The sequence below is a fragment of the Podarcis vaucheri genome (genome assembly GCF_965113315.1).
Source record: "Podarcis vaucheri genome assembly, chromosome: 15".
NCBI classification, from domain to species: Eukaryota; Metazoa; Chordata; class Lepidosauria; order Squamata; family Lacertidae; genus Podarcis; species Podarcis vaucheri.
This window is the reverse complement of record NC_138753.1, coordinates 33465265-33480702: the sequence shown is the minus strand read 5'-3', so window position 1 is coordinate 33480702 and position 15438 is coordinate 33465265. Positions and strand designations below refer to the sequence as shown.

The window sequence follows — 15438 nt, the reverse complement described above, 5'->3', positions numbered from 1 at the left end:
TAAAACTTTAACCACCCCGGTAGTCTCGTAATCTGGGGAACCAGGTTTGCGTCTCCGCTCCTCCACATGCAGCTGCTGGGTGACCTTGGGCCAGTCACACTTCTTTGAAGTCTCTCAGCCCCACTCACCTCACAGAGTGTTTGTTGTGGGGGAGGAAGGGAAAGGAGATTGTTAGCCGCTTTGAGACTCCTGAAGGGGAGTGAAAGGCGGGATATCAAATCCAAACTCTTCTTCTTCTTCTTCTACCCCCTGGTTCTAGGGATGGAAGGAACCATGTTAAATTGAAAATCAGTATTGGTGTTAAAACTGAAACTCAGCATCGATACCATTGGATGTGAAGTTAAAGTACTTACCAAAATCCATGACATTTTTTGGTCTGTGTTGTTCATGGTTCAGATTCAAAGAAAAATTAGACATGGGTCAAAACTGGCAAACATGTTTAAATACATTTAACTTGTGTGAATTCAGCTTTAGGAGCATGGCAAAAAAAAAATTTAAAAAAATTAAAAGGAGGTGCAAAGGGGGCAGAATTATGGGGGAAATGACTTTGGCAATCTTGCCTGCCATTGAACCCCAAGGGTTTTGACTATACACAATTTTGGCTTTAGGCACAATCCCTGGAATGTAACCCCCATGCAAGTTGTGGGCTTACTATATATATAAAAATCTCCAACCCAAACTAAAGATTCCCCGCCCAGCCACCAGAGGCACCAAGACTGGCATAACCACAAAAGGAAACAAGAAGAGCAAGGTCTGATTGTACAGGCTACAATGTTCATGAAGGTGCTTTGCACTTTACATCCAGAGAACCACAACAACTTAGCAAATGAAATATTAACAGAGCCATAAGATCATATACCTCCTTTTGCTCCTCAATGTAGCCAAAAGGATGAAGTAGTAGGAGACTCACTATTTGTGCCTTAAAACAGATTCAGGATGCTGTTCTGCTAATGAGCACCAAGAATGACAAGGTGCATTTTTGAAGGTTATTGTTTATTTCATAAACGTGACACATGCTCCTAAAGCAGACCCAGGGGCTTTGCCTTACGCCACTTCTAAACTTGACTGCTGGCAGGTTGCTGTGTAGCATTACTGTGGCTCTTTATTTTCAGGTTCACTTGGCTTTTCCTCCTTTCCCGGTGCCTTCTCCTCCTCCCTCACTTCTTCCAATTCTTCTTTTGTGGGTTTTGTGTTCCTCCTTGATCTGTATCCCCTGTATGTGGCTTGAATTTTTGTAGCAGCCTCTTCTTCAGTTAGGCTCATAACACTCCTAGCTGCTGGTGGTTTCTCCACTCCTCCCTCCTTTACAATGGAAAAGAAAAAAACAAATGTACATGTCTAAGCTTTGCCTTTAACCAGATGAGCAGTTTGAAGAGATATACAGTGGTAAAGTGAAAGGGAAAGGGACCCCTAACCATTAGGTCCAGTCGTGGCCAACTCTGGGGTTGTGGCGCTCATCTTGCTTTATTGGCCAAGGGAGCCGGCGTACAGCTTCTGGGTCATGTGGCCAGCATGACTAAGCCACTTCTGGCGAACCAGAGCAGCATACGAGGTAATATTTCTGGGTTAGCAGAGTCTGTAACCTGAAGCGGATGTAACCTGAAGCGGATGTAACCCGAGGTATCACTGTATAGATCTCTCTTTGAAAAAGAGAATGAGAGCTTTAAAAGTAACTCAAACCTCCATTATTCCAAAGGCCTTTTGGAAGGTGGTTTATGAGTCCTAGGGTGGGTGGGAAAACAAAATGCAACTTGTTTTGTCATTTTTTAAATATGTACTTTCCACAATATATTCACAGGACTATTTTTAGTGCTAGATGTTCTGTATGTCACTTGGGCAACTTTCCATCATTTTTTCAAAGGAAGTTTTGTCTGCTGAAAATGTGAGAATTTAGCACTCAGAATTTAGATATTACCAACTGTTCATCCTTGGGATGCAAGAAGAAAAAATCCCCTACCAGAAGAGAGGGGAGCAATGCCATAGGCTGCAGTTGCCTAATCTGTTTGCCTGCAATGGACAAAGGCTTCAATGTCATTCAAACGTTACAAAATACAGAGGGTACACTTCATCCATAGTTAAGAAGTTTCAAATCCCAGTGATTTCAATGGGTGAACAGAACAGAAGCTTAAGCCTGCAGATATCTGCACACCTACCTGGAAATAATCCCCACAAACACAGGAGCGCTTCCTTCTGACTAAATATGCATATCATCATCATCAGGGCTGGGCAATATACCAATATATTGTCCAAAACCGGCTTTAAGTCCATATCATGATACCGGTTTCATAATTTCTGACCTGCCAATATATTGCGAATCATGTTGTGTGTGTGTGTTATGCAAAAAGTAAGATGCGAAGAAAACCATTAAGCCAGTCAGTGCCTCTACATAGCTCCAACCTTATTTCAGATATTGTGTTACAGTGGTATAGCAGGTGATATGTTTATCGGGCGGTATATCACAATGTTGAAAACCAGATATCACCCAGCCCTAATCATCATCCTATTCGTTGCTGCCTTTCCACAAAAAGAAGCATGCTTAATGTGGTTTACAACAAAGAAAAGAGTACTACACCTCAAAACCAACATTGCAAGAACCATTTCATAGTAACATCATAAAACAACACAATAGCAATTATAACTGCATGCAAAAAGCAGTATTTCAATAATAGAGTATAAATGTAACAAGATTAAATTAACATTACACCTTCTAGCAACAGTAGAAATAACAAGGGAGCATGACAGTTTCACCTTAGTCCTATGGTGTTGCTCACACTGCAAGCCTTTTTCATAGAAAGCAATGGGACTTTAAACACTTGGTTGGGCTGTGCCTACATTTTCCCTGATGGAATTTGTTGAACAAAAGTGTAACATAAGCTCTCACTGATGAGCTGCTCCCTTTGATTGCAGGTTCAGAGATCCAACTCAAACATCCAGGTGTCTTGGAGAAATGTTAGAAATAGGGCAGGCACAGGCAAACTCTGGCCCTCCAGATGTTTGGGACTACAATTCCCATCATCCCTGACCACTGGTCCTGTTAGCTACGGATGACGGGAATTGTAGTCCCAAACAGCTGGAGGGCCAGAGTTTGCCAATGCCTGAAATAGGGCCAGCTGCCCATGATGTTGATTTCCAGAAGATTTCTATACAGATTAGGGCGATTTGCTTAGGAAAATATCCTGATGCCTTGGAGAGGGCATGGGCGTAGCCAGGATTTATTGGGGGGGCTTTATGTTAGGGGGGCAGAACCGAGTTATCTGCAATTGGTCAGTTAGTTAAGTATTTTTATTTCTTTACTTGATTTGAGTGAGACAACTGCCCACCCCTACCCCCCACCCCGCTACTTACATGGGAGAAGGAGCTAATTCGCAATGTTTGTTCTACCTCTATTTAAAACTAAGGACCTGACACCATCAAGCTTACCTAATATTGCATTTGCAACTGGCATCCATTCATAGTTACTAATTAATTTTTCCCACACCACATTGCCACTGTCTGCCACTTTATCCAAAGCAGATTTAAAGGTAAAGATAAAGGGACCCTTGACCATTAGGTCCAGTCGTGGCCGACTCTGGGGTTGCGGCGCTCATCTCGCTTTACTGGCTGAGGAAGCTGGCGTTTGTCCGCAGACAGCTTCCAGGTCATGTGGCAAGCATGACTAAGCCGCTTCTGGCAAACCAGAGCAGCGCACAGAAACACCGTTTACCTTCCTGCTGGAGCGGTACCTATGTATCTACTTGTACTTTGATGTGCTTTCAAACTGCTAGGTTGGCAGGAGGAGGGACCGAGCAACGGGAGCTCACCCCGTCACGGGGATTCGAACCGCCGACCTTCTGATCAGCAAGTCCTAGGCTCTGTGGTTTAACCCACAGTGCCACCCGCATCCCTAAAGCAGATTTAGAAATGTGTTAACTGCTCTCACTTATGTGACTAGGCCAATTCCCCCCCCCCCCGCCATGCATTTAAACTTCAAGTGAAGGATTTTTTTTCAGTGGATCAGCAACTAGGGATTTGAAACTGGAATCCATGCAGGGAAGAATGGACTCCATAGACTGCTACCGATGAGAGTCTCTGGGTTGTATCCAAAGTAGATCTAAGTTGGTAAGTCACAGTCCTGTGTTCAGAAGGATTTCCGTTTGTGCAACAGATTCTCCCCCCTCCCCAATCTGTTCTTGGGGTTCCCCATACCCTCTGGAAGGCACAGGGTGCACATGGTGGGAAGATGATGGGATGTTTTAGTTGGATGCCTCCCTCTGTAAAAAGCAATGGAAATTATTTAGAAAAGTGAAAAGATCTTGACAAATTGACTGTTGCTGCACTCTATGCAAAGATTACTCTGGCCTTGCGGCAGCTTTTGAGCATGGCAAGGTCAGTAGTGATTTAGCTATGTAGCAAAGGGCTGAGAATGGTCTTCAGGTTCAAGAAAAGTACAGTGAACTCATTGAAGATTGCTTACTGGCTGTGCCTCAGATCCTTCCTTCTTCTCCTCTGCTTTATCACCACCTCCTGGTGGTGCAAGTTCCTGCAAAAACAAAGGCTATTTTCAATGCACTTGCTTGCAAGAAGAGCACCAGGGTCTGGTGGTACAGATGATACTTAATTCAAGCCCAATCAAGGTGTAGGATGAGAAGGGTTAGGGAGTTGCTCACAATCATTTGGGTGTGTGGTTTTCTCTAGATCAGGGAACTTGTAGCTTTCCAGATGTTGTCGGACTCCATTTCCTCAACCAACGTGAGTCAGGATTGATGGGAACTGAAGTGTGACAACATTTAAGGTCACAAGTTCTTCACCCACAGTCTAAGAAGGGGTGGACTATGTGCCTTGATAGCCTCTGTGACCAAATCAACAAACACATTTGTTTTTTTCTAGCACCTTCCATAGTACTGTTACACAATTGGCACATTCAAGTGTTAAATGAGCACCTAGAATTATTTCTGAGCTTTTGATTCAATTCAGGCATAACAATGAGGGGGGGGGCAGATGTTTAACCTGCCCTTCCAAAGCACCACAGTGCTTCCTATGCTACTACGCTGTCTCTGCCCACACCCTCTGGCCTGTTAGCCCCATCCTATCCCCCCAATATGCCCACCATAAAATAAGACTTACATTGAAGGCATGGTTATTGTAGTATCGGTCGTCTATTTTTGCTCCCCATTCACATGGATCATAACCACTTTCTAAACAGAGTTTTGTAAAAGAAAATAAACACTGAATTATTTTATATAAAATAAGGGTCATATCCAATGCTGGTCACTAAAATTAAATAGGCATAGCTAACTTGGATCTATTGTTCTTGTGTGTCTAATCTAAGTACAGTTTAGTTGGGGACAAACCCAAAATAAGCTACCCATTCAAGTATTTAGAGTAGCAGCTGCAATGAAACGCAGGTATCAAGTAACATGTCTTGGTCTAGTTATGCACTTTCAGCTTTAGGGATTGTAGGATTATTTTTCTTTTAAAAATCTCTTAACTATTTATACTTACACCTGTGTACTTATATACAGCCAAGTGCAAGACAAAGGGGGAAGCAACTGCAAGATTCTCTATGGAGTTGAGTCAGGATTGTAAGTCAGAACACATGTATTTCCTTCCAAAAAAAGAGCAGAAACAACCAAGTATGATGGGTTATAGTAAATGAGTGAATGGGCAAAACAATGCTTTAAAACATCTTGTTTTCGACAGGGAAAAAGGGTCTGATAATGAAAGAAACGTAGAGTAAGAGCTGGAATGATACACGTCATGAAACATTTGCCCAATCTTACTGAATTAAGGTATCCAATTTTGCATGAGTAGGTGGGAATTAGAATGGTAATCAAGGACAGTTGGGTGGCAAAATGAGAAGTGACTATACTGGCTACTCATACCATTTTAAGTAACAGATGGTGCAAAAAGGAGTTAGTACATTGCAATCCTATGCACGTCTCCTGAGAGATAAACATTTACTCCCAAGAAAGTATCAATAGTATTGCTGCCTATATCGTGTTTTCAGCAACTACTTCAGGTCCCACAAACTGAGAGCTGCTGCTTCATTTGTACTGCTTTGGAGGACCAACCCCATCTTGCGTACAACTGCTTATTCCACTCTGTTCATCATGACCCATCCTAAGCAGACAACTTCCACAGGTACATTAGTCACAGGCAGGAAACAATCTCAGTGTCCTGTGACCCAAACTCTTTCTTTTTAGATGCATAGCCTGCTTTTGGGCTGGAATACACAAACAGGCTTAAGGCGTTCATACAGTTCAACAGTTTCCCTTGAGACAGTAAAATATTTTTAAAAACATAAACAACAAAACAAATGCTCACAAGGTTATATTTCATGGCCTCAGATCAAGGGGATATCAGTTCACATATCCACCCAGCTACAAAGCTCACTGGGTCATCTTAGTATTCTCAACCTAGCCTACATTACAGGTTGCAAAGATAAAGTGGGTGCACTACCTTGAACTCTTTGGAGGAAAGGTAGGATAGAAATGAAAGCCGCTTTAAAAAAATACTGAACTCAAGAAAGGTCAACACAACCAAAGGGGGGGGGAGAGTCCAGGTGATTCACAATAACAGATATATAATGGCATCTTCAACTCATGCGGCAGCTAGACTGGTGACTGGGAGTAGCCACCGAGACCACACAATACCGGTTCTGAAAGACCTACATTGGCTCCCAGTATGTGAGTCTGCACGCTGGAACTGATGGTAACTGGAGTTCAACAACAACTGGAGGGTGACGTGCTCTCTCTCCATCCCTGTCCTAAACATGACTTTTTAGACTCTTAAAAAGCAAACATAAGAAGCTTAGACTGGCTCTCCATGTTTGGAAATATTTTTCCTGTCCCACTTATGCAGACAGATCTGCACGGTGTCCTTAAGTTGCATAATAAAATCTGGCTTCACAATTTGTGTTTCGGGGCCAGGTGGAGAAAAGGTGGAGAACTCACAGAACCCCATTATGAAACTGCTGATGCTGCATGCCCTATAAAATTAAAATAACCCTCCTGAGTGTCAGTCTGCCTAGCAACATCTACACGTATAGAACCAATTACATTCTGAAGGTCTGCTAAAGAACAGTGTATTTTGAAAGGAGGGTATCATTCCAAGCAAAAAAGTGTAGGCTTCTACCTGCAGCTCTGAGGCACAACTGAGTATTGCCTCTGGGAAGAGGGAAACTAATTATGTGAGATGGTAAGGGGTTCTTTCTCTTGCACCCAGAACATTCACTGCTCACTAACTTTCCTTGCATAACGCTATAAACCTTCTCCAAAAGTGTCATTTACTAGACATTTTAAAAACAAAGAAGAGGCCAAATTGCTCTGAGCTTCACTGTGAGTCATCCTGCAATTAAAAACACCACCACATGTTTGTAGCTTGGTCAATCAGCAAGACTGCTTCCTCCGGCCGGCTATTTTTTAAAAAATGCTTCATAAAAATTCTCCCAGAGAACTAGGAGTACCACATTATCAAGAGAAGGCCACAACAACATGAAATTAATCATACTTGGATTGCTGTCAAATAGCTTCAAATGAAGAAAGGGGCTTCAAATCCATCAGGGGCTTTTTCCTTGCCTCAAGATGCAATCCTACTAACTATCAACACACTTTCCTGGATAGTAAGTACCTACCGTATTTTTCGCTCTATAACACGCACCCAACCATAACACGCACGTAGTTTTTAGAGGAGGGAAATCTGTAGGCATGCCACCCGTAGGCATTTCCTCCATAACACGCACAGACATTTCCCCTTACTTTCTAGGAGGAAAAAAGTGAGTGTTATGGTGCAAAAAATACGGTATATATAAAGTAGACAGGAAAGTCCTACACCTGTCTACACACTATGCAACAGTGTGTAAGAAACCTTCTAACTTGGGAAAGGGAAGTGTAAAGATGTGGAATCTTTGCTTCTTGTTCACAGAGCAAGCCATGTACTCTGTACTTGCACACCAAACAGCCAAGAAGGGAAAGAGGAACATGTCTTCTCTGCACCCTCAGACTTCCAATGCATTTTCTTCTTCCCATCCCACCAATCTAGGTTGCCCATGACCTAAAGAAAATGCCTCTGTTTGTGTAAAGCTAGCACTGGGTAGTGTTTTATGGCTGCAACCACAAACAGTAAACCTCCACATCTGCCCTCCAGATGCTATGGACAGCTTCAATCATCCCTAAATATTGAAAGACTGTGAGTGATAGAAGCTGTAGTTTAAAAGATCTGGAGGGCACCAGTTGAGAAAGGTTGCTGTACACACTTACCTGGAAGTCCCACTGAACACAGTGGGACTTCTGAGTAACCGTGTATAGGATTAGGTTGGTTTGGATCTTTCCTTAGGGAGAAGAATGTGTGCACATATATGTTAAACATATGTGATATTATTTCAGTTTATGCTCACTTTCTCTTTCAATGAGAAGAGTTTCAAAATACTTGGCTGCAAAGCTTGGTATATCCACAGGCTGGCTCCTCAAGACTTCCCTGGCAAGCCCTTCGAGCAGATTTGCAAATCCTGGAGGAATGCGTTGAGTGGTGTTGGAGAACGGAATGGACATTGTCTCTCAATAGGTTTCTATCCCACCTGCAGCTTCATTAACAAGAGAAATGCATTATTTTTGTAGTTGAAAAACAGCATTTTTGTTGGTCTAATATATACAGATGTTACAGATATTACAACTGAAGTTATGAAACTCATACATTCCCCACCCACTGCATCATTTACTGAATGAAGCATGAACACAAATGCCTACATTATACTTAAGACACAAAGAGCACAAAATAACAATAATCATCACTGCAATTTGCTATCTGATATTCAGAAATCTGCAACAGCAGCTTTACTCTGGGGCTGCAATGCCTTATTTATGAGATCTGTTGATGAAAAACATTTTGATCAACCCAAAACAATAACTCATTTAACCAGGGACAAGGTATTTAATTTAAAATAATTTTCTTTCAGGATCACAGCAGACTGCACTTCCTTCTCTTTCTTACTATGAGACCAGAAAAGCCATGCCCGGGGGGGGGGGTAGAGTAATTTAAAATTATTTTTAATACAGGTTCTTATATGGAAAGTGCCATATCAAGACAAAATGCCCACAAATGAAAGACAAAAAGACAAGAGATGGTCCTCTTCTAACATGATGTTTTTTGCATGAATAACTCCCCTTTTCTTCAAGAAAGGGGGTGCAGCTAGCATGAAGGAAGGCTAGGAAGGCAGCCTCAGATCTTCCTGTAAGAGGAGGGACCTCCTGCCTCAATCCCAGATGACTTCCTGACTTCATGGTGAATGGTCAGACACTGAGATGGCTGCTGTTGTAGGCGGACCCTGGTGCAGGGCTGGGCCAGATGTGGTTCTTCAGGAATTTCTAGCTGACCATCAGAATGTCCCCAGCCTACATACCCTCCCTAGCTGCACCATCTGTAAATATTTTTCTCCTGGCTGGAATGTGTCCTTGAATACTGATGATGACTCTTGTGTGTCTGGATAGAGCATAGAGAGTGGGGTCTGTGAGTGTCTGTGTTAAAGCTAGCATAAAAAGAGAGATGCAACTCTGCTTAAGGAAGAGTTCATTTATTAATTATATATCTTGTTGCAATTTATGAAAGTATGTATACTTTTCATGTTGCCAGCCACCTTGAGCATGGTTTGAACAATGGAAAGGTGATATACAAATAAAATTACTGATGTATGTACACAGTGCTTTTTTCTTAAAAAAATGTTTAGGGGTACTCTCATTTTCCTACTCATATTGAAATACTGCCCCTCAATGATGCCAAACTTAGATTCACAAAATGTTTAGGAGTATGCATACCCCTGCATCCCCCCAGAAAAAAGCACTGTTGTACATATGCTATGCTTGAATGCATCATCTAAACACAAAAAGTATGCTATCTCCGCAGGAATCCCCCCATATGCAAATTTATCTGTTTATGTGATTAAAGTTCATACACTTAAACTCACCAAGGTTTGGTTAAGTGGGCCCTATTTTTTAAAGCTTGGCAGTACATATTTCCACTAGCTAATTGCAGTTCTTTTTTTAAAAAAAATCATATTTATTAGCGTTTCCAATAATATAGAAATATAACAGAAAAGAAAAGAAAAGATAGAATATATTTAAAGCCTTACTTTCATTACCTTCTTTCTAAGACTCCCTCCTCCCCCTCCCAATTATATTCCCCTTTCATTAATTTGGCTCCACAAGCTCTCACTCCCAGTTTAAAACTTAATATGTTTAACCCATTAACCAATTTAAATTATACAATCTTACCATCATCCTCATCGTTAACAGAAAAATAAAAAAGATTTTTCCCCAAGATCCACCCCAATTTCCTTCCACGAATTCCCTTTTTTAAACATGTCAAATCAGAATACCATGATATACAAAAGTTATATAAAGAAATAGAAAATAGAAAATATAAGAAGGTTCAAAAAGATGGTTACATAGCCTTTGGAATCCAAAACTCCCCCCCCCTTCCCCGGTTTGAATTCCCCATGTCCATCAGTCTATATGTTGTCAGCCTGGAGGTCTCAAGTCCATGGCCAGATTTTTTCCCATTCCACCTTGCCAGTTTTCTTTTAATTTATTTATTTTGATAATGTTTAACTTCAAAAATCCAGTCTAATAGAGGCCTTTAATTTCCTTGGTCTTTGCTGCTCCTCCCATTGTTCTTTCCGTGTCGTAGTTAGTCCTTTGTTCTTCTTGTTCCTTACTTTCTCAGGTTTCTTGTCTTGTTCAGCTGCTAAAACATTCTTATTCCGAGATCTGGTATCTCTACAGAGGTTTGTTGTTCAGGAACAAAAACTTACGTCCAGTCCCTTCCTTTCTTCAATAGAAAATTCTATTGTCTCCTTTTAATGTAAACACCTCTGTAGACAAAATACTATTTCAGTTTTGCAGCTTTCCCAGAAGATAAGTCCTGTACGAATCCCAGAGTAATTTTCCACGTACGACCACTTGTAATGTCCCGAAACCCCTCTAGGGGGATTGTAATAACTTTGTATCCTCTAATCCAAAAGTCAAATTGTTGTTCCTTTTTTCCGACAGTTTATATCCATATTATGTCAAATTGTAGCAGAATTAGCCAGCAATATCCTTGTAACAAAATCCTCTTTATATTCTCCAGCTTTGACAGCTACTTTGACAGCTGTCAAAGTCTCCGTCTCTCTTCGCCAGGCTCTACGAATCGCCCCGGTTCCCAGGGGGGTTGCATTTTCCCTCTCACCCTCCACTTTTCTCCTCCAGCACAGTTCTTGTAGTTTCCCATCGTGGAATTAATGATTTTTATCAGCAATAAACTTCTCTTTCGATCTTGGTTACCCAGTCCTTGTTTTAGAATGTTTACAATCGGGGGGGGGGGGACTGACTTCCTTTTTAGATCACCCCCGCTCGTGCCGAATCCGAAAAAAATTTCTTTTTTTCTCCTTTTGTACCCGGTTTCCCAATTACTCACGGGTTGTTGTTAATAGTCCGAATTTCCAATGGAAGAAGCCAGCGCTCTCCATCGAATGGCATGCGGCTGCGCTCGGCAGGGGAAGCAATGGACTCACAGCACCACGCCACTCCCCGGCACCCGATCCGAAGCCTTTAAAAAGGCTCCTTCACGAGTCGGGAGGGCGCTAGCGGTGCCAGCCGAGTCCCCATGTCCACGGGCTCTGTGCCCGTGGTTTTTAAGGGTCCCCGCGTCGCCGGCGCGGTAGGACCCAGCCCCTGCCGAGCAGACTCCCTCCGGAGCTCGGAGAGAGTCCGCCATTCGGCGATGGCGCCAACCCGGAAGTCCCCGCTAATTGCAGTTCAAACAGATGTTTAAAAGCACAGCAAAGCAGTCAATACAAAAGTCAAAGATTCAATAGAGCACCTCTGGGATATTAAATGACAACAGTTTGTTGTAAAATTCTTCTTATGAATTTAGTAGCAAGCAAAGTCAGGGAATGCAGGAGTTACAGAAGATAGAAGCCTTAATTCATTCTATTCAGACATATTACACCTCTGCTAAAATTTCAGTTGCCTTTTATACAGTCACAGTTTACCTTCACAGCTTGAGCGAGGTTACAAATATGAGTTTGTGCACCTCTCATTACCCTAATGGATGTAATTAGAAGCGCAAGTACTCAGATCTGGAAACAGGAAACAAACTCATACATTCGCAAACACTTTCAACAGTGCAATCTTATACGTACATGTCTAAGTACTCCACAACAAGCAGAATTGGACTTTTTCTTAATTAAGTATGTATAGGATTGCAATCCTATGCTAACCACCTGGAAATAAGCACCACTGAAAACAGTGAAACTTCCTTCTCAGTAAACATATAGTAATGTACTGCTAATACGGTAACTGTGATTGCAATCAAACTATACTTAAGTCTCCTTGACCTCAATGGGTTCTGCATTCTGAGCTGCCTGCAAAGGATCAAAATGCAAAACTTACATGAATTTGTCATTTTTATTTGGGAAAATATTTTAAATTGTGGTATAACTACTGCCTGTAGCTGCTTGCAGTCCTGAGAACACTTATTTGAGAATAAGTTCCACTGAACTCAGTGGGATTTATACTCAAGTGAGTATACAGCTTCGGTCCTGTATACCTGAAGGAGCATCTTCCGCCTCATTGTTTAACCTGGACACTGAGGTCCAGTTCTGAGGGCCTTCTGGCAGCTTCCTCATTGTGAGAAGTGAAGCTACAAGAACCAGGCAGAAGGCCTTTTCTGGTAGTGGTACCCACTCTGCAGAATGCCCTCCCCTAGACAAATGAAGGCAGCCCTGTATCAGGAAACCTTTAATGTCTGATGTTTTGTTGTCCTTTTCTTATATTCTTTTGGAAGCGGCCCATCATGGCTGGGGCAACAAGTTATAAATAATAATTACTATTATTTCTATGTAAATATGCACAAGATTGAGCTGCAAACTGTGGATTTAGTAGCCTTACTGACAAAACAGACAGAAAAGTCTACATTCAAGGTTCAATTCAAAATGACCATTATTTTTAATTTTAAAACACAGATAGCACCCCTATATAGCACCCTTCATTTTGTTTAGGATTCTAGGGCAATGTACAATTTACTGGTCACCGTGCTTTCTTGTTCTATCTTTGAGATCAGCATAGAAATGTCACAGACATCTTTGGCCCCAGCAATTCCCCCAACTCGGTTTATTCTTGTCTATCTTTAACATGTTACCATTCAACATGGTTGATATTATTAATTTATGATTAATTTCTTAACCTCCCTTCACCATGAGGTCCCAGAGCAGGTTACAACAATCTAAAAATACATTAAAAGATGACTTGTAATGAGCTATACCTATTATTAGGGATTAGTGACCTGTTTTCCAATTCCATTATTTTATAATGATCTTTTTTTAAAAGCACTTCCTGGAAGAAGAAGAGCTGGGCCACTTCTAGACTGTCACTAATTTCAGGTGGAATTCAATCACATGCCAACAAATGTGAATAAATGCACAATAAATAGGTCTGGAAGTGCCCTGGGTCTCCTGTTTGCTGGGAATCTGCACACACAAACATAAGACAGATGCTCTGCTTTCAAATGCAAGAGTAACAATCCCTGGTTACTTCCACACAACTCATTCACTGAATGTTCATTTTGATCTTGATTTGTTTGCAAGGAGGTAACATGATGTCGCATGAAGCAAATTTAATCCCGTACTGGCTGAGACCCTACCTGCCTGCAGACTGTCTCGTCAGAGTGGTGCATGCTCTAGTTATCTCCCACTTGGACTACTGCAATGCAGTCTGTGTGGGGCTATCTTTGAAGGTGATCCAGAAACTACAATTAATCCAGTATACGGCAGCTAGACTGGTGACTGGGAGTGGCCACCAAGACCATGTAACACCAGTCCTGAAAGACCTACCTTGGCTCCCGGTAAGTTTCTGAGCACAATTCAAAGTGTTGGTGCTGACCTTTAAAGCCCTAAACAGCCTCAGCCCAGAATACCTGAAGGAGAATCTCCACCTCCATCGTTCAGCCCGGACACTGAGGTCCAGCTCCAAGGGTCTTCTGCTGGTTTCCTCCTTGCAAGAAGCAAAGTTACAGGAAACCAGGCAGAGGGCCTTCTTGGTAGTGGTGCCTGCCCTGTGGAACGCCCTCCCATCAGATGTCAAGAAAATAAACAACTATCTGACTTTTAGAAGACATCTGAAGACAGCCCTGTTTAGGGAAGTTTTTTATGTTAGAAGTTTTATTTTGATTTTAATGTTATGTTCAAAGCCGCCCAGAGTGGCTGGGGGAACCCGGCCAGATGGGTGGGGTAGAAATAAATTATTATTATTATTATTATTATTATTATTATTATTATTATTATTATTATTATTATTATTAAAAATGTCAGTCCCTCAACTCAGCTGCCATTATTATTCTTCAGCACAAAGAAGTCCCACAGAGTTTAGGAAATCCACTTTAAAGGCGCACCCTGAACTGGACAGCTTGAGGCGGAATCCCATCGGCCGAATTGCACCAGTGGAAGCACGGGGGGGGGGCGTGGATTCTGTGGACCTCAAGACGTTGCTGGACTCTGGGTCCCAGCAGCCCCAAACCAGACGGGCCAACGGCCAGGATTAGCCGTAGACCCACTTATTCCCCACTGCCTGGGTTAGTCGCCCCTTCGTGTGGACGAGGCACTCTGCCCATGCTCAGAAACACTCTCCCGCCCCACCTGAAGGTGACGTCACAAAGCGGCTCCTCGCACTCCTATCAGTCTTATCCCACCTCGGCCTATCTGTGGGGAGCGGGAGAGGAAGCGGCGGGAGCGACAACGAAACCCCACCTCTCGGCCCTTTTTCTCAACTCGCCTGAGAGAACCAAGAGAAAAGCTCTGCGTTTGTTGTCAGTTACCTTGGCAACCCAAACGGGACGGCAAGCGGGGAGGGACACAAGAGCGAACCGTTAGTGAAGCTGTCGGCCGGTCGCTCTCGCGCAGCCCCGGATTCGTTCTCCAAACCAAGGCCCGCCTCTCGGATGCCCGGAGCCGCCCACCTATTGGACGACGGACCCGCCTTTCAAGCAAAAGTTTCGCCCCCTCCCCCGCCCGCCCGCCCACTCGAGGCCTCCGCTTATTGAAACTGCCTCAGCGCCGCCCTCGGGTTTCACCTGGTTGCCCGTTTACGCGAGGGGAAGCTCGCGGCGTGGCCAGAGAAGGAGGCGGTGGCGAGGCCAAGCCTTTTGGCCGAAGCAGGGGAGCCAGCGCTCCTGTCGCGTCTAGTCAGGGCCCATTGACTTGGGACTCTGCGGGGCGGAGCGGGGGCCGGCAGCCGCCTCAGGGGTTCGCGAAGGCCTTACGCAACAAACGGCGGCGGCGTCACGCGACGCCCCCCCACAGCCGCCTCAGCCCGGCAACATCCGGGGATTCAGGGCCGCGGCCGAAGTTGGGGAGCGGGCAGGTACAAAGCCGCCGCCCGGTGCGCCCTGTTAGGGTGCCGGGGCTGCCCAAGGGAGACTCGGACGCCAGCG

General features: G+C 43.4%; 1 protein-coding gene across 5 annotated transcripts; it reads right to left on the bottom strand.

Moving 5' to 3' along the window:
* Positions 1–974: 974 nt before the first annotated feature.
* SPA17 (sperm autoantigenic protein 17) lies at positions 975–15228 on the bottom strand. 5 transcript variants are annotated; one of them, XM_082200718.1, is made up of 5 exons: positions 15079–15228; positions 8375–8560; positions 5104–5174; positions 4454–4519; positions 975–1302 (listed from the first exon to the last, which is right to left on the bottom strand). In XM_082200718.1, exons 2-5 carry the CDS (start codon positions 8526–8528, stop codon positions 1090–1092), a joined length of 504 nt encoding a protein of 167 aa, XP_082056844.1. In that variant the 5' UTR covers positions 8529–8560; positions 15079–15228; the 3' UTR covers positions 975–1089. The 5 variants fall into 5 exon arrangements, with proteins under 5 accessions (XP_082056844.1, XP_082056846.1, XP_082056847.1 ...); XM_082200720.1 differs by having other exon boundaries at positions 8375–8554; positions 15079–15206; XM_082200721.1 differs by lacking the exon at positions 15079–15228 and adding an exon at positions 14824–14936.
* Between the last annotated feature and the right edge of the window lie 210 nt (positions 15229–15438).